Here is a 26,597-nt window from a genome sequence, read left to right on the forward strand (position 1 = left end):
CATATTTATTAGATTTTGGACAATGCTGAACAAAATGGCTATCTTAAAATTTTGATTGGGGGAATTCGGGAAAAAATGAGCGTGGGAGGGGGCCAAGTTGCCCTCCAATTTTTTTGGTCACTCGGAAAGGGCACTAGAACTTTTAAATTCCGTTCAGATGAGCCCTCTCACGATATTATAGGACTACTGGATCGATACGATCACCCCTGGGGAAAAAAGAAACAACAAAAAAAACAACAAATGAACACGCATCCGTGATCTTTCTTCTGGCAAAAATACAAAATTCCATATTTTTGCAGATAGGAGCTTGAAATTTCTATAGTAGGGTTCTCTAATTCGCTGAATCTGATGGTGTGACTTTCATTAAAGTTCTATGACTTTTAGGGGCTGTTTCTCCCTTTTTTCAAAAAGGAGGCAAATTTTCTCAGGCTCGTTACTTTTGAAGGGTAAGACTAAACTTAATGAAACTTATATATTTAAAATCAGCATACAAATCCGATTCTATTGATATATCTATTGGTATCAAAATTACGGTTTTTAGAGTTTTGGTTACCATTGAGCCGAGTCACTCCTTACTTACAGTTCGTTACCACGAACTGTTTGATTTGCCACTTTTAGATCAACTTCAAGATCAACAATAAAACGGTGTCTCTAATAAGGGATATTAATTTAGATCCCATAAGGGATGCTAAGGGACCTCCGAGTGCTAAGGGATAGGAAGAGATATGAAGGGAGAGAGATAGATAAGGGGGGGAGAAGGAATAAATAAGCTACGGATGTAAAACTTACTTAAATTTTACCTTATGGAAAAATTCTCATAATGACCGTTTTACGTTTCCATAATATTTATCCGGCTTTGGTGCAAGTTCACACGTTATGACGGTGCAATAAATTCTTTGAAATATTTCAACTAGTGTTGAAATACGTACCCGCCAAAAATTCCTAAAGTCTTTCTACGCAACTCCATGTTTCTAATTTTACTGTTTAAAGAGCTAGATTCGAAAGACCAATTTAATTACCTTATGATAAATTGTATATAATAAATGAAATTTTAGAATCAATTGTGTATGATAAATTGTATATAATAAATTAAATTGTATAATAAATTGTATATAATAAATTAAATTATATAATAAATTGTATAATATAGCTTGAATTGTAAAATAAATTGTATAATATAGATTAAATTGTATATAATAATTTTACTTGTATAATAATTGTATATAATAAAATTAAATATTTTTAAAAGTTGTTTTTATATCCTGTACCTTCTGTTAAATGAAAGAGTCTTATTTAATCTAATTTTATCTAATTAACCTAATTTTTCTAATTTTAATCTATTTTACTAATTAATTAATCTAATTTTACTAATAATTAATCTAATTTTACTGTTTAAAGAGCTAGATTCTAAAGACCAATTTAATTACCTTATGATAAATTGTATATAATAAATGAAATTGTAGAATCAATTGTGTATGAAAAATTAAATTGTATAATAAATTGTATATAATAAATTAAATTGTATAATAAATTGTATAATATACATTAAATTGTAAAATAAATTGTATAATATAAATTAAATTGTATATAATAATTTTACTTGTATAATAATTGTATATAATAAAATTAAATATTTCTAAAGTTGTTTTTACATCCTGTGCCGTCTGTTGAATGAAAGAGTCTAATTTAATCTGCTCAAACGACAGAGCAGCCTAAATTTCAGTGTTTACCTTGGGAATAATAATATTAGTAGCGTTTGCCGGTTCATGCTAGCACTCAAACAATTCTTTAAGCCTAGCTACTTTCCGTGGCTCAGAGAAAGCAATTTTAGCAAGCTCTTTTATGAATCGTAGTACCTTCATTGATACCGACTGTTCCACTAATACCTTTTTAACAAGTGCGTCATTTAATCCACCCTCTTTTGATTCTTTCGCCTTTCGCTTGCTCGGAGAAGGTTCTTACTTTTTATTATTTTTATTATTTGCTGTTCCTGAGTAGCTCCAAGACCCAAATCTAACATTTTTTGAAGTAAAAACAGGGCTAGAGAGTCAAATACGGGCTCCCAGATCAAAACCTTTCCTTTCTTTTGCTCCAAAGAGCCATAATGATCAGTCAGAGACTCGCCTGAGCTTTGACCACTATCAGTTGCAAGAATCATACGACGCAAGAGACTGCGAATTCATCTACAATGTATTTCGCAATCCCTCTCCTCCATGTATTTCGCAATTCCTCTCCTTCATGTATTTCGCAATCCCTCTCCTCCATGTATTTCGCAATCCCTCTCCTCCATGTATTTCGCAATCCCTCTCCTCTATGTATTTCGCAATTCCTCTCCTCCATGGACTTCGCAATCCCTCTCCTCCGTGTATTTCGCAATCCGTCTCCTCCATGTATTTCGCAATCCCTCTCCTCCACCAGACAATCTAATAAACAAACACTACATACTTTTTTCGCTCTTTTTTTTCGTGTGTTCGAAATTGTTATATATATATATATATATTGATAATGATAATTATTTGGTACCCCCCCCCCCCAATGTTTTTGGTCACTCGGTAAAAAAAATGAAGCAGGTAAAATTCTTTGTTCGGTTCAATAAAGACCACGAAAATACTGACATGTCATCTACCGAAATTTCGAACTTGGTCGAACACACCAAAAAAAATGAGCGAAAAAGGTATGTTCAAGTGAAAGGCAACATTAACTGATGTTTTTGTTGCAAAGGTTCTACAAACAAATCAGATTCGCTGGCACCTGATGTTCTAATGTCTCATCTTTAGGCGATGATAAAACTGTTTTCCCTCTAAGTGAGAGATAAGGGGAGGAGTATGTCAATACAAAATTGCCTAGATAGCCCTTTTCCTCTAATTTAAACAGTTGCTATACATAAGTGATTAGCAGACTTTGTCAATTACGCAAATATTATTGAGTGATATACAATTCTTAAATTGAAAAGAGATCTATTTCTTAAATTTAATTTTCCTTTCCATTTCCATTGTCAGTTTATTCCCCCTGATGCCTCGAGGGAAAAGCCCTTGTTATAGGCATGCTTGAACCACGGCCTCCAGAGTCACCCAATGTGGCCTGGTGGGGCCTAATTCACTACAGCTGTTGAAGAGTAAACACTCCATACTCCTTAAATTGAACTGTTATTAGTTGGTGCCTCATATTGAAAGTGTCATCCAGAATTTGCGGTTTTTAGATGTTTTTTAAATATTTTTTTTAATTAACTTTCAACATGAACTTTTTTTCTTTCAGTTTCGGTTTAAGTTAGTCTAGCTTCTATTTTAATTTCTAGTGACTGTTTTAGTAAGGATTTTACACCTATTTAAAGTATATTTTTAAGGAATATTTAATTTTCCGGTGGCAGACTTAAAAAAAAGTCCTATAAAATAAAGTACCAATCAGTCAAAACTAGATACCTCTATAGATAGAAATTAATCTTAAAATCAAAGGTTTTGGCCCAAAAAATAAGCCACAAGGAAAAGTGGTGGATTTTGAACAAAAATTTTGCATAAGAAATAAAATAAAAATTATATTCCTAAGTAATTAATAGTAGGTTTTTACCTAAAACAAGACAATATGAAACAACTAAACAACAATTTTACTTAACAAGACAACGAAAAAGTGTGTGCAATAATTTTTTACAATAACACAGATTTTTTTTTCAAAATGAAAATTTACATGTTCCCTTTTCCAAAATCCTATTTTCACATTTCCGTAATAGGCACCCCTGCATCTTCTGTCAGAACTTAGGTTAAGGGTTAAGCTTATATCCCCATCTTTTTTCAGGACTGTAGAGATAATACAGGTGGTTTTCATTGTGAGGAGTGTGCTGTTGGGTTTTATGGAAATCCATCAATAGGCGCTTGTCGGCCTTGTTCTTGCCCTTCAAGAGAAAAGAACCATGCTATCCACTGTCCTACCAATTTCAGATCTCCTTTTGAACATGATTGTGAATGTGCCCCTGGGTGAGTCTTCCTACTAGATTTATAATTTTATCAGTATGTCTTCAGAGCTTTACTCAGAACTTTTTTTCAGAGCTTTACTCAGAACTCAGAACTTTACTTTAAGGGGGAGATGTTAGGTGCGTTTTCTTTGATAATACCTATTTTGTTGTTGTTTTTAGCTTTCTTGAATTCACTGTAAATATACTTTTTATACATTAATATTTTGTTAAAAAGAGAAAAATTTGACTTAGAAGTTCTGACCGTCTATATAAAATTCTACATCGCCGTGTAAAATCAAAACATATTACATGCGAAAAAATGGATTTTTTTTAGATATGTCATATGTGGTTAGCGGCCATAATTATAGACTAAGAACCTATGTGCGATCAGTAGATATCCCTTTTTGAGATATTAAGATTGAGTCTTCAGGTTTAGCTGAGTTACTATGAGCCAACTTACGGTATTACTATGATGAGTTGCTAGTACTAGCAGTCGTATTCGCAAATATAGTTTGCCTGCTATCGTGTATAAAGCATGCCATTATTCAGCAATGCAATATATAATATCCTCACAACTCATGTGATGTTCAACTAACAATTCATCGCAGCACGATGTCATTTGAAGGAAACACAGTAGTACACACTGCACTTTTACTCCACTCTGTTCAGTGCTTTTTTCTTTGTTCCCTCTCCTGAAGCAAGACCATATCAAGGTGGCTACCGGGTTAGAACGTCTCCCTCCCCCCAACATTTTTGCCCGATTCCATAGAAGCGTAACAAAAATACATATTAACAAATTCTTGATGCTTTTTTAAAGCTTTTTTTCTGTAGCCCCCCCCCCCCTCTCCGAATAAAAATCATGGATTTGGCTCCTTGTCCTGAAGTTCCTTTTCCTTTAAATTTTTCTTAAAACTTCCTCCCACTCCATTCAAGGACATCCTGCTTTCCATTTAGCCTTAGCTGGATGGCCGTTTAGGCAGATATTGGCTATGAATCGCTTGGAATATATAAACATGGCTTGGAAATATTATTAAGCGTCATAATTGGCATGATTAAGTATAACCGTAGCTATACTTATATATTTATTTATTATATTTTTATTGTAAACATATTTATATTTATATAACTATTTTATAGTGATACGAAATTAAAATATAACTATAGTCACGATCCGGAGGGTAAAATGAAGAAATACAGTTACCAGGGGTCGGTTCCAAAAGGCAATCATAATTAATTGTGGTCAATTATTTGTTAGGTTCTAAAATGGCTTCATCCTAAAATTGCCCAAGAACACAACTTAAGTCACTTTTATGTTCAAAATCAGCAAAAGGTGATAACACTTTAATTCTTTCTGCGCTTATGATACAAAGCATTGGCCTTTTTATTATCTTGAATTTTGGAACATAAGTAACAACAAATAATTAATTATTACTAATTATAGTTGCCTTTTGAAACCCACCCACAGTGTAGTAACGTAGGCGCCCCTCCTGGGTGGCAGTAGGTTCTTGAATTTTAGTTGAAGCTCCGATTGGATTGAATTGAAACTTTCAGAAAGGGTTTTTTCTTAAGAGGGGAGTGAGGGGACTTGGGTTTCTGTCTTTTATTATGTTTCACCCTTTTTAGTTTCTGATCCAACCACACTAAGATAATTGTTGCTTCTAAAGGGCAACGTCTGCTAAATAGCGTTGCTAAATAAAAACTCAATTAGTTTAAAGGGGGGAAGGAAGAGGTGCTACATATGCTTTCGTTTGGAAGAAGTAAATTCGTTCTTTCCTTTTTCGTTTCTAGACTGTAGCAATTACTTTCTGATATAACTATTCTCCTTCTTAGGTATACTGGCTCTCGATGTGAACTCTGTGCTCCAGGGTATTTTGGTGATGCCATTGAAGGCTCTTGTGAGCCGTGCAGTTGTGATTCTTTTGGTAGCATAAGCCAGGTGTGCGATCCTAGAACTGGTAATTGTCAATGTCGTCCCGGTATTACTGGCAGGCATTGCACTAAATGCGCACCAAGACATGTCATATTGGGATCTGAATGTAAATGTAAGCACATTCTGGGTATTTTTGATCTGCGAATGTACAAGGGTATACGAAATTGCATCGATATTTAGCCTTAGTGGGTTCTCCCCCCCCCCCTTCGAGCACTCAGGCTTCTTAAGACCCTCTTTCTCTTAATTATTAATAACCTTTCGGCAATTCATTTTTTCTTTCGAATTTATGAGCTTTCTTCCCTTCTTTACCACAAAATACACCATCAACCTTATAAATTTGTAACTTATTTCTTTTTGTTTTTTTAGTTGTAAAATCAATATTAGGAAGTCCCTATTTAAATCCTTTAAGAAATTTTATAGGTTTTGAGTAACAACTGGATTTTGACAATCTCCTTCTAATAAAAAATTTCGTCACCAGTTTGACGAGTTTACGTACTTCAATGGCTTTTCTAAACTTTGGTAATGACCTGCAAGTAACGACCAGGATTAAATAGTAACCGAAACACTAAAAAAACAGATTTATTGGGGTCTCATTGGTAAAGTTTTAATGAGTTTAAAAGACAATATTCAAATTCAACGGCCCTTGGGTTTGAGGAGTCGTTTTTTAAGGATCGGGACAAAAAGTAGAACTTTAGCGTAAAGAGTTGGGGGCTGAGAAGGGAGCAGGTCCTCTCATGTACGGAATCGTTTCTGTCTGTCTTAAGTTTTAATTTCACTCTTTAATTTCATTAAAAAAAAATAATTAACTCATTATACACATCAAAATAATTGCTATAACGATTACTTCTCTCTGCTTCTTTTTTTGCCAAACTCCTTTTTTTTTTTTTTTGTTTTATTTTTTTTTTTTTACTCTTTTAGCGGGGCAAGTGCCATCTTCTTTTAAAATAGGTAACCCTGGTGGCGAGGCATACAAAAAAAAATCAAGTACGAAACGTGCGATTCTTTCCGCGCACTCGCGGCTACTAGGCTAGAATATGAATTGAAGAGGGTGTAGATTTGAGAAGAACGTCAAAAAAATCAGGAACTTAAATGAAAAACACAGCAAATGATAGAGAAAAAAATCGTAAATACCTCGATGTTTTAAACCAAACATTCCTCCCCAGATTAACCAAAAGTATGCAATTCAAAACTAGTACGCCAAGTTGACAAGGCTTAACTTCCCACCAGGATTAGCCACTTTTCAAATCAGAGAACAGCCAAGGAAAACCACTTCGGATTGCCCAGCTATTTTACTGGGCTTAACGTGTAAAAGAAGATGAATAAGATTCTACAGAGATTTGTGAAAAACGCAAAAGATAGATGAACTAAATGATGAGCTAACTAAATGAAAAAAAATACATTGTATTTAAAACCACAGACACCAAACTTTCCCTCCAGATTCACGTTTTTTTCAGAATGGAATCTGGACGGGGAGGTGGGGTGGGAGAGTCTGGTAGTAGGTTGTGACGAGAAATTAAAAAATAATGAAGATTAATTAACTTTTTTCTGTTTTTGTGATAAAAATAATAAATTAGTTTTTGTTTTAATATTTATTGAATAATGTTTATGTTAATGGGTGGCTAGAAGATACAGCCACCCACGGGACTTTTATCTTTTATGTGGCTCTTGATTTTTATTTTTTTATTTTTTGGTAAAGTTAAAAATATTTGTGGTCTGAATCTGGATTCTGCCGAGGGTTTTTTATGTACACTTTTTTTAGATGTTGTTTGAAGCCTTATTTAAAAAATATTGCTCTGAATGATTATTGTATGATATTTTTGAATTTGAAGCGAAACTACTGTATTCACCCGACGATGCTCCTTTTAATTCCAACTAAATTTTGTCTCTTTCAGCTTGCAATGATGACTGCACCGGCCTGATTCTTGACGACTTCCAAGCACTTACCGCCACTCTTCAGACATTGAATATCAGCCATGTTGTACCCTTACCATGGGGCAAGGTAGCTTCTTTTGAGACAAATAGCCTCAAAATCACTCAAGAACTCTTGGACATGAGACTGCAACGAGATCGAAGTATTTTTCTTTTAGACGGCCCGGATTTCAGGACAGAATTGGACCTTCTAGCCCTCCGCTTAACGGGTGCTTTACATGGTACAAAAAATTTGCCCTATGAAGGGCTAGCAGCTAACAGAGCCGGCACAGACCTACTAAATACGGTGCATGACACAAAAATGGATATTGAAAACACCGTAGCATATCTAAAAAATTACATCATTGGTGAAGCACCATCTTCTTATAATGTAGATGGGGCTTTCAATGAAGCAGAACACCATCTAGTGGAAATAAAGGGTTTTAATCAGATATGTGACTTTGTTGTAAGAAGCGAACTTGAAAAAAGTACAGGGCTGCTGGATATAGTGCTGAATATGTTGATGAAAGTGCATGTAGTTGAAGAAGTGTCTGGGCGGCACGATATTTTAATAAGTCGATTAGCGGATTTAGATAAATATTGCACAAATTCTATAAGTGTAGCCAGAGACGCCCAAATACTTACTGAAGCAGGTTTGACCTTGTCTAACTTTATAAATTCAACAAACTTGGTTATTAAGAGTTCAAAGTGCCAGGAGGAGTCTCGAGATGCAGCTAATAAAATTCAACTAGCTTCAAATATCTTGAATGAGGCTCGTGAGCACCTCTCTCGTGTAAGAAACATAAATAGTTTAGTATCTGATAAATCTAACCAAGTAAACTGGAAAATAAGGAACGAGCGAGGTGAAACCAGTGCGATTAAAAGATTTGTAGATGAAGCCAAAAGGTATGCATATGATCTGGATTATAGAGCACAGGCTCTTTTTGACCAATTTAATACAACACGAGGAGTGGCTGATGAGCCGTTGAGAGCAGCTCGGGGCTACGAAAATATTGTTAAGGCAATTACAGAGGCAAGGGATGCTGCGGTAGCTGCAAACATTGCCACCGAGGCTGTATTAACGGAGGTAAGTTTTTTAAAACAATCTTGTCTCCCTCGATCTTATTTTTTAGAATTATTGCATTTTCAGAGAACATGTCTCATATTTTCACTTTTGCTGGACAAGTAGGTTGAATATAGGCTATATTCTAATTTGAATTGTATTTTGGGATGGGTGGGATGGAAGACGCGTGTTGCCAGTGCTTCAGCCTTAGGTAGCCTTCAGCCTATTGTTATGAGTTTGTTGCATTGGTGTATTAATAGTAATTTATTTTAGCCTACTATATTCAAAAAGAATAAATAGAGTAATGAATAATAAAGAGGGAATAGACCAAATATGAAAGCTTGGCTGCTAAATTTATGTTCTATTTTTATTTTCGGAACAAATATCTCAGAAATTCTGTAGAACACTCAGAGAAACAATACCAAAGATGCCATGGACGTTAGCAGAGGGAACCAGTGAGCAACACCCCTCCATAGGAAACAAGAACACTTTAAAAAATATATAAGACAATGCAAACGAGGAATGTTTCCATTTGAATCTTGGTTCAAACTCATGGCAGCCCTCCCCTCCCTTCCCCCTCCTCTTGTAAAATTTCCTGGTAGTGCTTATTACTGATGATGTATGATGGTGCATAACGAAAGTTTTTTTTTCGGACAGTGAATTCATTCTAGCCTACGTTTCACTGTTTCTAATTTTGTTTTTTTTTATAATCTATTTCATATTTTCACCTTTATTGGCAATAATAGGTTAAAAAAGGTTAATATAGGTTAAAGTAGGTTAAAAACATGTTGGATATAAAAACAATGGTGTAATGCTATACAACTGGTACATGAAGCCACGCTACCGAGTGAGTATTTTTCTTAATATAGTTTTTAGTTTTCTGATCCTCACAACAGAGTATACGCTGCAGTTTTTTTTTCTTTCATGTCGTCCCTATCCCTAAGTCTTGGGTTGAATTAACTTATTTTGGGGTGCCGGGTCGAGACCTGGTCCCCCAAATAACCCCTTAAATGGTGTATATTTTATCAGAGAATGAATATAATTTACTTACATTGAAGTGCTTATCTAAAATGGTTATTTAATGTAAATTATCTTTAATTAATGTGTCAAAAAAGTGGCCGAAATTTGCACCACTCCTTTCATTGAATTTTCAGATTCTTGGGTTTGCATACTTAAGAGAGAATTTTTTAAAAAGCAAAGTGAACTATTTGGTATCGTAAAATTTAAGAATATTTTAGACTTTTTAGACAAAAAATCACTTCATTTAAAAATGTCGAGTAGGCTCTGAGCAATAGCCTATTAGGTAGTACTAACTTGGCTAAATTACCAGCCCTCCCAACTTTTCAGGGAAGTGGTCATTCTACGTCATCAACAAAGATCATTTTAACTCTACAGAAAACTCAAAATTATTAACAGTACATCGATCCATGTTAGGATTTTGACCAAAACTTCGAATTAAATTTGCCTAAGAGTCATAAGACTGTCTTCCCTTGCATATATTTCAAAAACAACGACAAATTTTAAGACCGAACTGATCAAAACGGTCTGTATCCAGTGCCTATTTAAAATAACCTAAAAATATTTAAATAATAAAAAAAAACATATACAATATTTTACAAAATATATACAATAGATACAATATTTTACAAAATTTTACTAATTAATTCTGTAAATTTTATGACAATTCTATAAAAATTATGCAATTTTAAAATAATTGCAGAGCAATTTAAAGTACCAAGGACAAAAACAAACGAAACAAAAATCAAACAAAACATTAAAAAAAAAAATATTTCAAACTGTGACTTAATTTTGATATTAAGTAACATTAGTCTATTTTGACATTTTTCTCTGGGGTACAAAATTACTAATTTATCAATTAAATATGATTAAATAACAATACAAATAAAGTAACAATTAAATAATAACTATACTTTAACTATATTATACTTTAATATGATATAAAATACTTTTAATATAATCATATTTAATAATTTTTATACTATTTAATTTCACAGTATAAAATCTTTGTAATACACTTATGTATATATATTTTTTTATAACAGAGCATTTAATGTTAATATTTAAATTAGATTTAAAATGTTTAACATAATATACCTTATGGTAAAACTAAATAAGTAATTAAATAATTACTGAAATAATAAAACAAATTTCAGGTAAATCCTGGGGTAGATGCAGCTTCTGTTGTTCAAAAAGCATCCGAGTCTAAATTTAAAAGTGAAGAGCTAATCAAAGAAGCAAAGAACCTTCAATCCTCGTTCAGACTGAATAAGATGCAATTCAGAGGAGACCATGAAATTCTGGATGAAATTCAGGATATTTTAGACAAAGGAAAAGGGACGAATCAACGAGTCAATGAGGAAATTGACCAGCTACAGATTGGTAATTTTTTTTTTCAAAATAACTGTTATGCTATAAAAGGGGTGTCCACAAAGTCTGGATACATTCAAATTTTTATATTTTATTTGGTATTTTCGTGTATAAGAGCTTGATATTTCTACAGCAGGGTTCTCTGGTACGTTGAATATGATGGCGTGATTTTCATTGAGATTCCTTGAACTTTAGGGGGTGTTTCTTCCTGTTTAAAAATCAAGCAAATTTTATTAGGCTCGTAGCTTTTGACGGGTAACACTAAACTTGATGAATCTCACATATTTGCAGGCAGTACAATAAGCAGATTCTTTTGATGAATCTTCTGATATTAAAATTCTGCTTTTTAGAGTTTCAGTAAATTTTTAAAATTTGTATGTTTCCAGACTTTGTGGAATTTTTAATTTTTTGGATTGTATATAATAGTTTTTTGTGAGAAATTTATCATCCCTTAGCCCCGTTATTCCTAACATGGGGTACGGGCTTCACTAGACAGTTGGTCACTATTTTGACGAGTCATGAGCAGGACGTGCACTCTTTTACTGACTATCCTTTAAAGCCTTAATTTGTAAACAAACATATTTCATGTGAATGATGTCACATTCATATACATTTAAAGAGCAAAATTATATTTGATTGTACTGCAGAAACGTCATGCAACATATAAAAGTTGTTTTATACAGACAATATTTTTCATTGAAAGCCCTAGATATATTCGACAAAGCAATGGAAGTTGCCTCTTGAATTTCTGATTTTCTTCCACAGTTTATACACAGAGAAAAAATAAAAAAAATAATAAAATAAAAACCAACAAAAGAGCCACCTTATGAGATTGAAACCAATGGTGTGACTCAAACTCAAACATCAAAGAATGAATATTTTCTTTTTATTTTATTGTATTCGTTTTTCTTTTTTTTCATATTCGTTTTTCTTTTCGCTGTTTCTTGTCACTGTAGTTTTTGGCCCTAGTTACTTTGTTTTATTTTTGACATTTGTGGTAGGATGTTACGGGGCCCTCGATATATTCGACAAAGCAATGCAAGTGGCCACTTCCATTACTTATTTTCTTTCACACTTTAGACACAGAGAAAAAAAAAAGAGCCACCTTATGAGATTGAAACCGATTGTGTGACTGAAACTCAAACAAAAAAGAATAAATATTTAATTTTTTATTGTATTCGTTTCTCTTTTTTTTCGTATTCTTTTTTCTTTCGTTGTGTTTTGTCACTGTAGTTTTTGGCCCTAGTTACTTTGTTTTATTTTGGACATTTGTAGTAGGATGTTTACGAACCAAATGAAGGCCCTCGATATATCTGACAAAGCAATGGAAGCGGCCACTTCCATTGATGATTTTCTTTCACAGTTTAGACACAAAGAAGAAATGAAAAAAATAAACAAAAAAATAATAAAAACCACAAAGAATAGACAAAATATTTATTTTATTAACTTGGTTTTTCTTTTGTCATGCCTGTGAGGTCTTATAACTACACTTTTTTTTTACTGTCACTTTATTCGCTGTATTTTACTTTCTGATCTTTGTATTTTGATATTTTCAGACCAAATGGGGGCCCTTGATATATACGACAAAGCAATGGAAGTGGCCACTTCCATAGCTGATTTTCTTTCACAGTTAAGACACAAAGAAGAAATGAAAAAAAAAATAAACAAAAAAATAATAAAAAATCATAAAAGAATAGATAATCTTCGTTTTTCTTTTGTTATGCCAGTGTGGTCTTATAATCACACTTTTTTTTACTTTTACTTTATTCACTGTCTTTTACTTTCTGATCTTTGTATTTTGATATTTTCAGACCAAATGGGGGCCCTTGATATATTCGACAAAGCAATGGAAGTGGCCACAGATGCCTCAAATATCGAAGATAAAGTAGACAAAACTCGTGAAAAAATTTCACTTCTACGCGAAAGAATTGCTAGAATAAAAAAGGAAATAAGACCATCTCAGAGTGCAGGAGAGATTTCAAGAAACATCGACGAGGCCAGGCGGAACTATGAATTACTCGAAACTCAAATAATTACTTCAAAAAGAAAAATCAAAGAGACGAAAATCATTCAGGATAAGTTTGCGCTTGATTTGGACGAATTGAAAAGAAAAATCAAAAAGGCAAAGCAAGAAGCAACTGGCGTCAAAGTATCAGTGACTAATGTAGCTAAGGACAAAAGGTGTATACGGTCCTATTTACCTGAATTGAGGCCAGGGACCACCTCATCTTTGTCACTAACATACGCCATCACAGGAAAGGACAAAAACGCAATGCTTGCTTATCTACCTAGTAGTAGTCAGGTAATTATTTTAATCAATGGGAGGGGGGCTACAAAAAAATTTATGGGTGGGATTAATTTTGAAGTACGTTTTTGTACCTGGCACATTTTATTTATTGTCCGAATATTACGAAGTGTTGTTATTTCTGTATATTCGTTTCCTTTCAGGAGGGAACGGAGAGAGTTTTAACTTCAGGGAGAGTGGGCAGGGGCGAATCTCCAGCATGTTTATTGGGGGGGGGGCAACAGGGGTCTATATCCAGATAGTCAAAGGGTATGGGATGTATAATAATTTTTTTCTCCATATTAAAGGGGGGGGGCAACTGCCCCCTCTTGACACCCCCAAACGACGCCCCTGAGAGTGGGAGAGAGATGAGGGGTAGACAAAGGAGAGGTAGAGTGAAAGTCGGAGAGAATTATGTTCTTAGTCAAGTGCCGTTCAAGCATCACCCTAACTGATTACTTAGACGCATCAATTGGTTTCTTAAGAAACCAACTTTCTCAATTTTTTTTTTATATTTTATTTTTTTCAATAAAATTTTTACATTTTTAAATTTTGTGAGTTAAATTTTGCTGTTACATAAATTAATTAAATTTAATTTATTCAATTTTTATTTAAATTCTTTAAATTTTTTAATTTTGTGAGTTAAATTTTGCTGTTACATAAAACGGTTTTCATTTTTTTATTTTGTAAGTTATATTTTAAGTTTTGTAAGTTCCTAGTTTTGAATTTTGTAGCTCTTATTTTTTTATGTTTTTTGTCTCAGTTTTCTAACAGCAGAAATTGGATTTGGCGAAACTTCTCATAGAAGTATGCCAAAGTTTATGTTCACGATATCTTATATACCAAGCACCAGGCGATTTCTTCCTTTGACTGATTTTTCTTGCTTTAACATCCATCACTTAAAACAGCCGGCAAGGGTAGGTAACAAAGCACCTGATAAAAGACGGCAGCAGCCTCATAGACATAGACATAGACATAGACATAGGTTTATTAAGATCGAACAGCGTAGCCATGGCTAATTTATGTAGTCTTTACAACAATATGGAAAAAAAATACAAATAACACTATAATAACACTATAAGAACGCTAACACGTGAATACTAATAACACTGAGTCTTGTTGTATGCTTCTACGAAAAAGGGGACAAACATGTTTTTGTAGCGGTTGGTCCTGCAGACTAGGGGTTGTAGCTTTGACTGGGATCTGGTTCTTTGGTTAACAGGAGCATCGGGCGGGAGGATCAGTCTGTGATGGGGCGGAGATAGCAGTGACTTGCCGAGGGACATGATCAGTGATAATCGTCTGTCGCTCAGAGATTCAAGGTTCAGTTCTTGCAAGAGTTTGTTGTAGTCGTCACTTTTGTTACCAACGATTATGTTAACAGCTCGTTTCTGCAAAGATTCAAGGTCATCGCAAAGGTAGTGGGTTCTCTGGACAAAAGGTCCCCAGACAGTGACGGCGTATTCGAGTAGAGGTCTCACATACGTAATATAGGCATTTTTTAGGCTTTGAGTGTCGCAGCCAAACCTGCGCATCAGGACTAGGGTCTGAAGTGATGCATTGCCAGCCTTAATAACCTCCTCTACGTGTTCGGTGAATGTGCAGTCCATCGATAATCTGACTCCGAGGATTTTTGCAGATGGAACAACAGGGAAAGGGACTTGCGGGAATTCCAGATCATGTTTTAAGGGGCAAAACCTGAGGATCATTGATTTATCTGCATTCAGTGTCAGCTTGTAACGTTCACAGTCCTCAGAGAAGGATGCCAGAAGGATCTCGCTGAACTGACGTTCGATTACACCTTCTCTGACGAGGTATTTGAGGACAAATGATAAATCGTCGACGAATTTGAGTCGCTCTTCGAAATTCTGAAGGAGGAAGTTGATGAGGGAGATAAATATGAAACCAGCAAGTCTTGTACCCTGAGGGGCTCTACAGGTAAGTTAAGACCAGTATGAGATCAAGTCACCTTCAAACAGTGGAAATACACACTGCATTCTGTCCTGGAGGAAGCTCATCACTAATGCAAGAGACCGCTTCTGTGCGTCCATTGCTGGCATATTTTTTGCTGCCGTAAGATGACAAATCAGGTCAAATGCCTTCCTGAAATCGGCGAGAGCTAGGTCGATGAAGGTACTGCCCTTGTCAACCCCCTAAAAATTAATGTTAAAGATAATGTCACTTAAAGATAATGTCAACTAGGCGCACGAGGTATATCGAGGTATTGCAACCTTTGAGGCCGCCATACTGGTAACGGTCTATGTTTTCCCGCGTTTGCTTGAGCAATTCACGCAGGATGAATGACTCGGTGACTTTTGCAAGGGTAGATGTGATTGATATCGGTCGTAACTCGTTGCAAGATTTGGGTGTTTTAGTCTTCGGTATAACACGCACAAATTCGCGTTTCCAGCACGACGGGAAGGTTGACTGGGCGAACCATTCTCTGATGATGTGTCCAAGTGGCATGGCCAGGAAAAGAGAGAACTCTCGTATTAACCTTATAGGCAGCTCTTCAGGAAAAGAGCTACTGGATGGACTCAAGTTGTTCAGCTCTTTGAAAACTTGATACTCAACTATTTCGATTTCACCTTCGTCAGGGCATATTGACAGTAGATTCTCTATTTCAGTGTCAGTTGGGGCAGGAAAGGATGTAAAAATTTCAGTAAATTAATTGTTAACGTCACTTGCATTCACGAGGGACCCATCATCATTCAGAATACTGATACTGGATGATACTGTTTTTCTAGCAATCTGCCTTACTATACGGTGCCATTTACAGGGATCCTCTTTTATTCCAGGGTATGAAAGGGATTTTCCGAAGGACTTTCTTGCCTCGCGACAAAGGCTAACTATTTTGTTTCTTAATACTCGTAACGACGTTGCGTCACCACTTGACTGCCTTACAGTGTTTTTTTCGCGAATCAGCTGTTTTATTTTTGGAGCGATCCAGGGCTTGTCAGATTCACTCACGACAAATTTCTTTTCCACGAAAGCTTCCAAGTATTTGTCATAGAGTAGGGACTGAAATATTTCTGCTTTCCTGTTGACATCGCTTTCGTTGTATACTTCGCTGAAGCAGTGAGTACCGACCCGCAGTCCGTACGTATTAATAGCAGACTTCGTGATAGGTCTCCGGAGTACTTTTATTTTCTTAAGCTTCCTGATTTCACTTTTTGCCTTCATCAGCAGAGTGTGATGGTCCGTTTTGCCCAATGGCCCGTTCGAAGACACGTCTTTGTAATATGGAGCAAGGTTTGTAAGAATAAGGTCAAGGGTGCTCCCGGTCACATGGGTGGGTATCTTGACCACTTGTGACATACCCAACGTATTAGCAAGCCATTGTTTCTTTGTTTGGTTGAAGTCACCAGCTATTATGAAGCCCGGGTGGCTATACCGCTGACGTAATGTGTCTAACGTAGACTGAAGGTAGGATACCAGCAGCCGTCTTTTCTTGGCGCTTTCAGGATAGTAGATACTTGTAATAGTGATGCAAGAGACATCTCGTGGTAAATGTTTTGGCTTGCATAATGCCCAGATCGCTTCATGGTCAGGGTCATTGAAGTTATCTAAATATTTGCAGGGGATATCATCGCGTACATACAGGGCAACACCTCCGCCAATCCTGTCTGTTCTAGTGTTCAAGAAAACCTTGCAACCAGCCATCCTTCCACCTGTTTCGTCGAGCTGCCATGTTTCGGTAATTGCGGCGATATGGATGTTATTCTGACGTAGAATGACATCTAACTCATCTACTTTATTCGTTAGTGAGCGGACGTTGCTCAGAAGGAAGTTGGTGTCTACAAGAGAGAACCTGCGGCGATAATACTGGAGGACAATCAGACCCGAAATCATTGGTAGGAGTATTGTTGTCAGGAATCAGCCGGGGCGGTAGGCTCACGCGTAGGATTGAGACTAAACAACTCTCACGCTTAGGCTTTTGGCTGGCCAATCGTCCGTAGGTGACTAACACGTCAATCTTAAATTTCTTTCTGCCACCTCTGCGTCCTCTTCTTGTTCGCTCTCAGATGACTCTCGACCGATTATTCATTCATTAAAAAAATAAAAATTCCAAAAAATCCTCATTCGAAAAATACTTCACTTATCAGCTTTAAATAGACCAATGGACTCAGCCCCTCGAATGCCACTTGGAATATCATTCTAAAGTTTTGGATCTAAATAACAGGTAGTGAAGCCACCACGTGTGATGTCTTGATGCTTGGCCATCAGCACCCCTATCAGCACCCCTAGTATTCGTGATAACCCCAAGCTCATAGAACCAAAAACCGAGAGTGATAAATCATGAACATAATAAAAGTCGGAATATAATAAAAGCGAGAAACATAAAAGTCGCATTTATAGGACATAAAGCTAAACCACTGAAACTTACAAAGTTGTAAACGTTATTAAGTGTTTTTAACATACATTATAGTGCATTTACACATTTCGGAAATCCGTCTGGAAATCCGTGTGGAGATTCCGTCCGTTTTCATGGTTTAAAAACTCTCTAGCTTTCCACAACGATTTGGTAAAATCCGGACGGATTCCTACCAAGGTTTTTAAATAAATAAAACCGTGACTATGGGTCGTCAAAAACTTAATGATCTTATAAAATGTGTTCAGGGCTACCCCAGCTTGTATGATACATCTCACCCAGGCTGTAGGAAACCCAGGAAAAATGACGTCATTTGGCCTTTTATTGTTGAACAGCTTTCAGAGGAGGATCACGCTGTTGCATTTATTTGAAAACTTTGCCTTAAAACGTAGCGTTCTCTGGACCATCGTTCGAAAAGATACGGGTGGATTTCCGCAATGTGTAAATGAACCATTAGTATCCAGACTGTTTTTTTAAAGCCAATTTTCTTCCAGTCGGACTTCTTGCTTCTCGAAATGGTGAATCGACGTATCCGTTTTATCTGGTCGTCTGGTGGATCAGAAGGATCAATAACTCACCCGATGGAGCTTAGAACGTCAACTGAAGATCTGTCAGATGATTCAAAATGGTATAAAATTGAAGCTGAACGAATTGGCTCTGTAGGACAATTGAGTGTCACATCGGTTAAGGCATTTGATAACGAAGTTATACTTGGACCGGTAACTGGGTCTTCATCGCCAGCCTTCACAAGATCGGATTTCCAGACAGGTTTGTTGACTTTTAAGAACGGCTAGGCCTTAACGTTGTGTTGTAGGTTTTAACGTTGTGTTGTATTTGGGTAATTGATTGTTGGAAAGAGCCTAAAATTAAATTTTTTTTGTAACAACTTTCAAACTTAAAGTTTTTTCATGTGGTAAAACTTTTAAATCTGTTTGTTTGTAAGTCTAGGTAACACGATTGTGGTAAATGGTAGTGGTAGGTGGTAAGCCTGGGTTTGTGGGTCTGGGTGGTAAGTTTAGCAAATTTAATTAATAGTTTTGCATGTTAATTGTGCAGTAATACCACGGAGAGTGGAATAAAATAAAGAAAAGAAAAGGGGCAAATTTTTTAGACGGGCTATAGTTTTTTTCTGTGGGGGGGGGGAGAAGTTATTCAATACATTAGAGACTACCTTGGCCAATAGCCCTTTTGGATAGTACTAGTCTTATTTAGAAAAATTGAATCTTATCGGAACAATATTATAGGCTGTAAATATAATATAATGGCTGTAGATGAATAATTTTTACCTCCGACAAGGTTAAAACCTATACTAGCTACATGGGGGGGTATTAGGGGGAGGGGTATATTGAGATATCACGAATAGCAGTGTGTCAAGCTTACTAGGTTTTTGTTCTCTAGCTCAGATTATAGATTTCAAATACTAATCTTGTGTTTAATAGCTTTTCATAATTTAGCACCTTAAGTTAAGTCTTAAATAATCCTTATATGATTGAATTAATAAATTATGTTTAAATTAACTCAACTAATGAACTGATAAATTAATTAGAAGGTAAAAAATATAATTATTAACTTTCATGGGTGGAACTCGTGTTGTTTGGTTTTTAATTTAATTTGAGAAAAGGCGAGGTATAAATTTTTTTAAGCTGAGTCACTTAATTGAATTGGTAAGTGAATCACACGTTGTTGCTCGCTTTCAAAAAGAATTTAAAGAATATTGTTCTTTCAAACCATCTTGAACCAGCTTTAACCTATTCGATAATCTTTATCGAGGATGAGCCTCCAAGGGTCTGAAACAGAAACGAATTGAATATTCACCCTTAATGAAATTATTTTAATTAAGCTAACCAAAAATACTAATACTACTACTAACAACTCACCGCAGTACCAAGACGCCTGAGGCAAACACAGCTACGCTCACTCCTCCTCCATCCCAATCTGTTCAAAACCTTCCTCTTTACACCCTCCCAGGAAGTTCCCATTTCCCTTAAATATTTCCTTACGACATCCTCCCATCCCAAACATGGACGACCTGCTTTCGTCTTAGCCCTGGACGGTTGGCCAAAAGGACAATCTTTACCAATCTTTCATCCTTCATCCACAGAACGCGTCCTAGCCATTTCTACCTTTCTCTCATTGAATCCGAAAGAAAAGTGAAATAAATATTCGCCCACATAGCTATTTATTTATCGGGTGCCGTAAATTCTAGTAACCAAAGCTTAGGCTAAATCTTACTGAAGAATCTCTGTAGAGTCGCAATATCCTAAAAATCCGTCCTCTAACACTCAGTTGCACAGATTTCAAACCTGTCAGGAGTATCTGAGAATGTTGCCAAGGTGTAAAAATACCTCAGAAAGTATGCTTTACGACAGAACATGCTACGTTTTTGTAGCCCCCCTCCCCCTGTTAATAAAACTTAATAAGAAAATTGAAATTATTAACAGTTCTAAAATACATATTTTCAAATAGGTGATCGTCTCTGGATTGGTGGAATACCAGAAGAATATAATATTTCTTCAGCGCGTGGAATTCCAGGATGTTTGTATCAACTATCTTTGAACAACCAACCTATTGGTTTGTGGAATTTCTACACTTCCAAAAACTGTGGACCATGCATTGAAGGGTAATTTTTCTGTTCTTTTTTAATCTATTCTTACTTTAGTAAATTCTACAGCCCAATAGTTTTAGCAGAAGATGGTAAATTTGAAAACTACCAAACACCGTTGCTTTGTGAATTCTACCGAGTATGTCTGATTGAAAGTAGAATTCGCCGGACTTTCTAGGAAATTCACCCATTACTAATTATCTACAAATATAATGAATATTTACTATAATGAATATAATGAATATTTACAAATATAATAATAAATGAATATTTACACAAAGATAATTAAAATGTAGTACTCTTTGAAAATTTTCAGATGTCCCCTCCCTCTTTTCGCAGAACAATTTCAGCGAGTACTTATAGAATAAGGAGAAGAGCACACGAAATACAGGACTAGGGGGAGTGGACTAGAGGGAAAGGGGGCGAAGGGAGCGGAGGTTTTCTCAGGAATTGGACGTTTGATGAAAGGTCTATAAGTCTATAGTCATAAAGAATATTTTGCTCGGTATGTAACAAATTTTGGATTTTTTTGAACTGAGTAGATAAAAGATGAATGTGCTTACCTAAACTGATTAGTTAAATTTGATAACGCTGTTCGTTTGAAAAACCGAAATATTAAAACCTGTTGATTTTGAAAGAGAATACACCTGCAAAAGAAATCTGCGCTTTTTTAAGCTTTTTGGTGTCATATGGTTTTAGTTTTTTTGTTGATTTTCCACACACGCTTCTTCTTTTTAAATTAAATAAAAAAACAAGTTTTTTTTAACTGAAAGTAAGGAGCGACATTAAAACTTAATACGAACAGAAATTATTCCGTATATGAAAGGGGCTGTCCCCTCCTCAACGCCTCGCTCTTTACGCTAAAGTTTTTCATTGTTAAAAAAAATAGAGTTGTGAGATAAGTCAAACTTTAGCGTAAAGAGCAATGGGTTGAGGAGGGGGCAGCCTCTTTTATATACCGAATAATTTCTGTTCGTTTTAAGTTTTAATGTCACTCCTTGCTTTCAGTTAAAAAAACTTGTTTTTTTTATTTAATTTCTGAACGTTTTTGAATAAATGCAGGTTTTGATCTTGGCTCACCGCTCATGAATAATTAAAACAAAATTTTCATAGTAATTTACTTTTATTTGGTTAAATGGCTTTCTCGAAACTTTTAATTTTATTTGCGAACGTTTTTATTAGTAATAAATATACGTACCTTACGAATTAACTTACGTAACGAACTTCTATATTCATATGTTTTTTAGGGGGTTCGTATATTAGGGGGTTCGCCCCCTAGGGAATACCTTGCTCTTTAAGCGAAAGTTCGAATTTTGTTCCAATTCTTTAAAAATGACCGCTTAATCATAAAGGCCGTTAATTAGAATAAATAGCTCTTATGAAAGTAGTAAGAAATCTTTGGCTTAAAGAGCGAGGTATTGACTAGGGGGGTGAACCCAATCATATATGTAATATTTTCTGTTCGTTTAAAGTTTTGATGTTGCTGCTGTTGCAGTTGAAAAACTTATTTTTTATATTCAATTTCTGATCTTTTTTTAAATAATGCTGGGAAGTCCGGCGTCCCCTTCATAGCAATGACCCTTCCCCCATGAAAACTTCCTTCACGGACAGATCCTCCCACATCACCCCCGCCCCCCCCCCCCCACTACCAAGAAAATTTCCCCTGAAAACCTCTGTATACTTCCCAATAACCAATACTATATGTTAACATTGGGTAAAGTTCATAACTTTCAGCCCTCCCCCCGAGAGCTTCGGAGGATTAAGTCATCCTAAAAGACATACTTATAATATTTTCCAACATGCTGAACAAAATGGCCATCTCAAAATTTTGATCCGGTGACTTTGGAAAAATAATGAGCATAGGAAGGGGCCTAATTGCCCTCCATTTTTTTTCGTCACTTAAAAAGGGCACTAGAACTTTTAATTTCCATTCCAATGAGCCCTCCCACGATATTCTAGGACCACTGGGTCGATACGATCACCCCTGGAAAAAAAAAAAAAAAAATAAACACGCACCCGTTATCTTTCTTCTGGCAAAAAATGCAAAATTCCACATTTTTGTAGATAGAAGCTTGAAACCTCTACATTACGGTTCTCTGATACGCAGAATATGATGGTGTGATTTTCATTAAGGTTATATAATTTTAAGGCGATCTTTTCCCCTTTTGTCAAAAATCACACAAATTTTTTCAGGCGCGTTACTTTTGATGAATAAAACTAAACTTGATGGAACTTATATATTTGAAATCAGCATTAAAATTTGATTCTTTTGGTGTATCTATTTGTATCAAAATACCGTTTTCTAGAGTTTCGGTTACCATTGAGCCGGGTCGCTCCTTACTTACAGTTCGTTACCACGAACTGTTTGATTGGGTGCCTGGTATTACCAGAAACTTCATAAGTGCATCTTGTCTTCTATTAGAATAGAATCTCTGATTTTCTTAATTTTAAGGTTTTTTTGGCTGTGTAAGTTTCCACTTTATCGGTTATAACCATCAGGTTTCATTTTCACTGTCCTTGGTATTTGACTTTGCTTTTTTTCATTTTTTGGAACTGCTTTGCTTTTTTTATTTTTTTGGGGGCTGAATCTTCTTTCCATTTTGGTGGAAATGGTTACGTTTGGTTAAAATACCTAATTTTCATCAGTGTTGCCAAGTTGAACCGTGAAGATAAATACCTAAACCGATTAGTTAAATTTGGCAACGTTTTACCTTTGAAAAACTGAAACATTAAAAATCTGTTGATTTACAAAGAGAAATTTTCTAAATTTCTTTTTCGAATTTTTCTAAAAATTTCAAAATTTTCTAAAATTCAGTTAGACTAATTTTCAAAGAGAAATTTTCTGCTGGTTTTCATAGGCAGCGCGCTAGCGCTGCCTAAGTAAAGAACGATGTGGCCACAATGTGTTTTTTTTTTTTCTTCTTCTTTCTTCGACAGGCACTTCGTATCGAAGGATTTGTTGTAGAAACTTCGGAATGGACTCATTCAATTGGAAATTGGGGTGGCTAGTGCCCTTTTTAATAGTCGAAAATGATTGGAGGGCCACTAGCCCCCCCCCCACGCCCATCATTCCCTCAAATATATCCAATCAAAATTTTGAGATAGCCATTTTGTTCAGCGTAGTAGATTTCCAGATAGAAATTATGTTTTTGAGGAAGACACTCCCCCACAACCCTCGGGGCTAGGGTTTTAAGTTATGCCCTGAGGGCATATAAGAACAATGTTGGCACAATGTACCATGTATTAATTTTTTACTTTAGAGCAGGGCACTTCATATGGAAGGGGTCGTCGTAGAGACTTCAAAAGGGGCTCCTTCGATTAGAAATTGAGAGTCCTAGGGCCCTTTTTAAAAGTTGAAAGTGATTGAAGGGTAACTAGCCCCCTACGCCCCTCAGTCCCCCAAACACATCCAATCAAAATTTCGAGATAGCTTTTTTGTTTAGCGTAGTTGGTTTCCAGATAGAAAAGTGTTTTGAGGAGGACACTCCCCCACTACCCTCAGGGAAAGGGTTTTAAGTTATACCCGGGGGCATATAAGGTTTTTATAGAAAGCATTTTCGTAGAAACTAAAAAACATGATCCTTAAATTTGAAATTAAAAGGAATAGTACCCTTTTTGACAGTCAAAAGGGATTGGAGGGTAACTAGTCCCCTCCCACGCCCATTATTCCTCCAAACATATCCAATCAAAATTTTGAGATAGTCATTTTGTTCAGCGTAGTTGATTTCAAAACAGAAAAGATATTTTTGAGAAGGACACTCCCCCACAGCCCTCAGGGCAAGGGTTTTCAGTTATGCCCTGGGGGCATATAAGGTTTTTATAGAAGGCGTTGTCGTATAAACTTAAAAAAGGCTCTTTCGATTGGAAATTCAAAGGGCTAGTGCCCTTTTTAATAGTCGAAAGTGATTGGAGAGAAACTAGCCCCCCCCCCCCACGCCCATCATTTCCCCAAACACATCCAATAAAAATTTTGAGATAGTCATTTTGTTCAGCGTAGTTGATTTCCACATGGGAAATATGTTTTTGAGGAGGACACTCCCCCTACAACCCTCAGGGCAAGGGTTTTAAGTTAGGCCCGGGGGCATATAAGGTTTTTATAGAAGGTGTTGTCGTAGAAACTATAAAACAGGCTCATTCGATTGGAAATTCGAAGGGCTAGTACCCTTTTTAATAGTCGAACGTGATTGGGGTAACAAGCCCCCCAAACGCCCATCATTCCCCCAAACACATCAAATCAAAATTTTGAGATAGCCATTTTGTTCACCGTAGTTGATTTCCAGATAGAAAATATGTTTTTGAGGAAAACCCCTATGCCTTCCCAAGGCCAGAACAAAATTTGCACTTTACTAAAAAATATAAACGAATGTGCATTTTCAGTTTAATATACATATACTGATGTCTAGTAACCAAAATGTTAATATTATTCGATTTATTAAAGTTATAAAAGTAAAAACATTTGTATTTTTTTCAGTAAAGTGCAAATTTTGTTCTGGCCTTGGGAAGGCATAGGGGTTTTGCGCCCAACTTATGTTAATTTCTGCTCGTTTTGAGTTTGACTCGGTTATTTATTGTAATTTCTGTTTGTTTTGGGTTTCATTTATTTATCGATCCTGGTTTGTGGTAGTTTCACGCTTGGTAGATTATTTGATTTTATTTTTGCTAATTTCTTGTTTAATTGAGTTCTTTACTTTTCTTTGAAAAACTTATTTTGTGGAAGAAGTTTTTTTAATTAATCTAAAGAAAGATACATAAGCTGTTGGGTGCCTATGGTTTTAGTTTTTGTTTTTTTGCTGAATTTTCACACACGTTTCTTCTTTTTAAATTTGGCGCCCGCTGCAACCAAAAACTGCATCTTCTCTGTTAATAATAGAATCCCTGACTTTTCTTATTTTTTAATATTTTCATGGTTGTGTAAGTTTCCACTTAACTGATTCAAACAGCCAGATTTCATTTTCATGGTCCTCGGTACTAATTTGCTAATGTTTTTTTTTCATTCTGTAGAGCTGAGGAGATAAAAGACGAATCTGCTTTCCATTTTGGCGGAAATGGTTACGCAGAAGTGCCACAAGTGCCACATTACGATCCTCGTCAATATTCAGTAACTCTATCAGTTCGAACGTTTGATACCGATAGCATTCTCTTCTTAGCCTATAGCAACGTCACTGATCAATACCTAATGGTAGACTTAAGAGATGGCACTGTGAGGTTAAACGTTTATTTTGGAATGAAGCATGCGCTGACACTGCAAACGACAGGGAAGTATAACTCAGGAAAATGGGTAAAAATTGAGGCAACCCGGGTACGATATAGAGGAGTAGAAAAGGGTAAGTTATTTATCGTATATTTTCTCCTTTGTATTCAATTTGTGAAATCTGGTTCACGGTAGTACAATTGCGCTTCACCTAGGTAGACGCCTTGAAAAATTGATGAGACTGAGAACTTGAGTTGACCCTTGAGAATTAAAACTACTTAGTGCCATCTAATATCCCTACTTAAATCATAGAAATTTATTTACTTTATGTATTTTACTAAAAGCTACATTCGCTGATAAGATTCCCGTTACACATTTTATATTTGCATTGTTCAACTGTATTTATGTCTTCAATTTGTTGCATTTGTAGTTTTTAAATTAAAATTTTAATTCAAATAAATTATGCTTTTGATTTAAATCAAAATTCTAATCAATTAAGATACAACTTGATTGTAATATCTTTCGCTCTGGGACATAGCGCCACATTGTCATTGGGACTTGGAGGGCCCCAGTTCGCGAAAATGTAGGGATAGGGACAAGGATTTTTCTTCAACTCTTTTCTAACGTAAATAATAATAAAAAAAATGGTGGAGGCATTTTTTTTTTCCGTGAAAATTCCGGAAAAAGAATTTTCAAAATCTAGGTGGGAGGCGGTTGCCTTTCCTTTCTGATCACTCCCCCAATTGTCACTCATAATCACTTGGAGATTTGGTTCAGACACGTATCCTCTCTTTTTAATTTGTCAATCTCCTTGATGTGTACCCTATCATATCCCTGCTGAGCTTTCTTAATTTTATTGGCCATTCTACAATTCAAAATGTAAAAACAACACATATTTTCTTTTGATTTTGGA

The 26,597-nt window shown here is 35.6% G+C and overlaps 1 protein-coding gene across 1 annotated transcript in view; it reads left to right on the forward strand.

Moving 5' to 3' along the window:
- wb (wing blister) overlaps window positions 1-26,597 on the forward strand; it is a 470,816-nt gene that overhangs the window by 385,289 nt on the left and 58,930 nt on the right. Inside the window, exons 30-37 of the mRNA XM_089102573.1 lie at window positions 3,790-3,968; window positions 5,777-5,988; window positions 7,769-8,871; window positions 11,022-11,247; window positions 13,047-13,537; window positions 18,386-18,659; window positions 20,358-20,511; window positions 25,495-25,817. Of these exons, the coding sequence (XP_088958699.1) occupies window positions 3,790-3,968; window positions 5,777-5,988; window positions 7,769-8,871; window positions 11,022-11,247; window positions 13,047-13,537; window positions 18,386-18,659; window positions 20,358-20,511; window positions 25,495-25,817 (2,962 nt within the window). The remainder of the gene's footprint in view (window positions 1-3,789; window positions 3,969-5,776; window positions 5,989-7,768; window positions 8,872-11,021; window positions 11,248-13,046; window positions 13,538-18,385; window positions 18,660-20,357; window positions 20,512-25,494; window positions 25,818-26,597) is intronic.

Source organism: Artemia sp. Qi Xiang Cuo, chromosome 16, assembly GCF_049724085.1.
Source record: "Artemia sp. Qi Xiang Cuo chromosome 16, ASM4972408v1, whole genome shotgun sequence".
NCBI lineage: Eukaryota > Metazoa > Arthropoda > Branchiopoda > Anostraca > Artemiidae > Artemia > Artemia sp. Qi Xiang Cuo.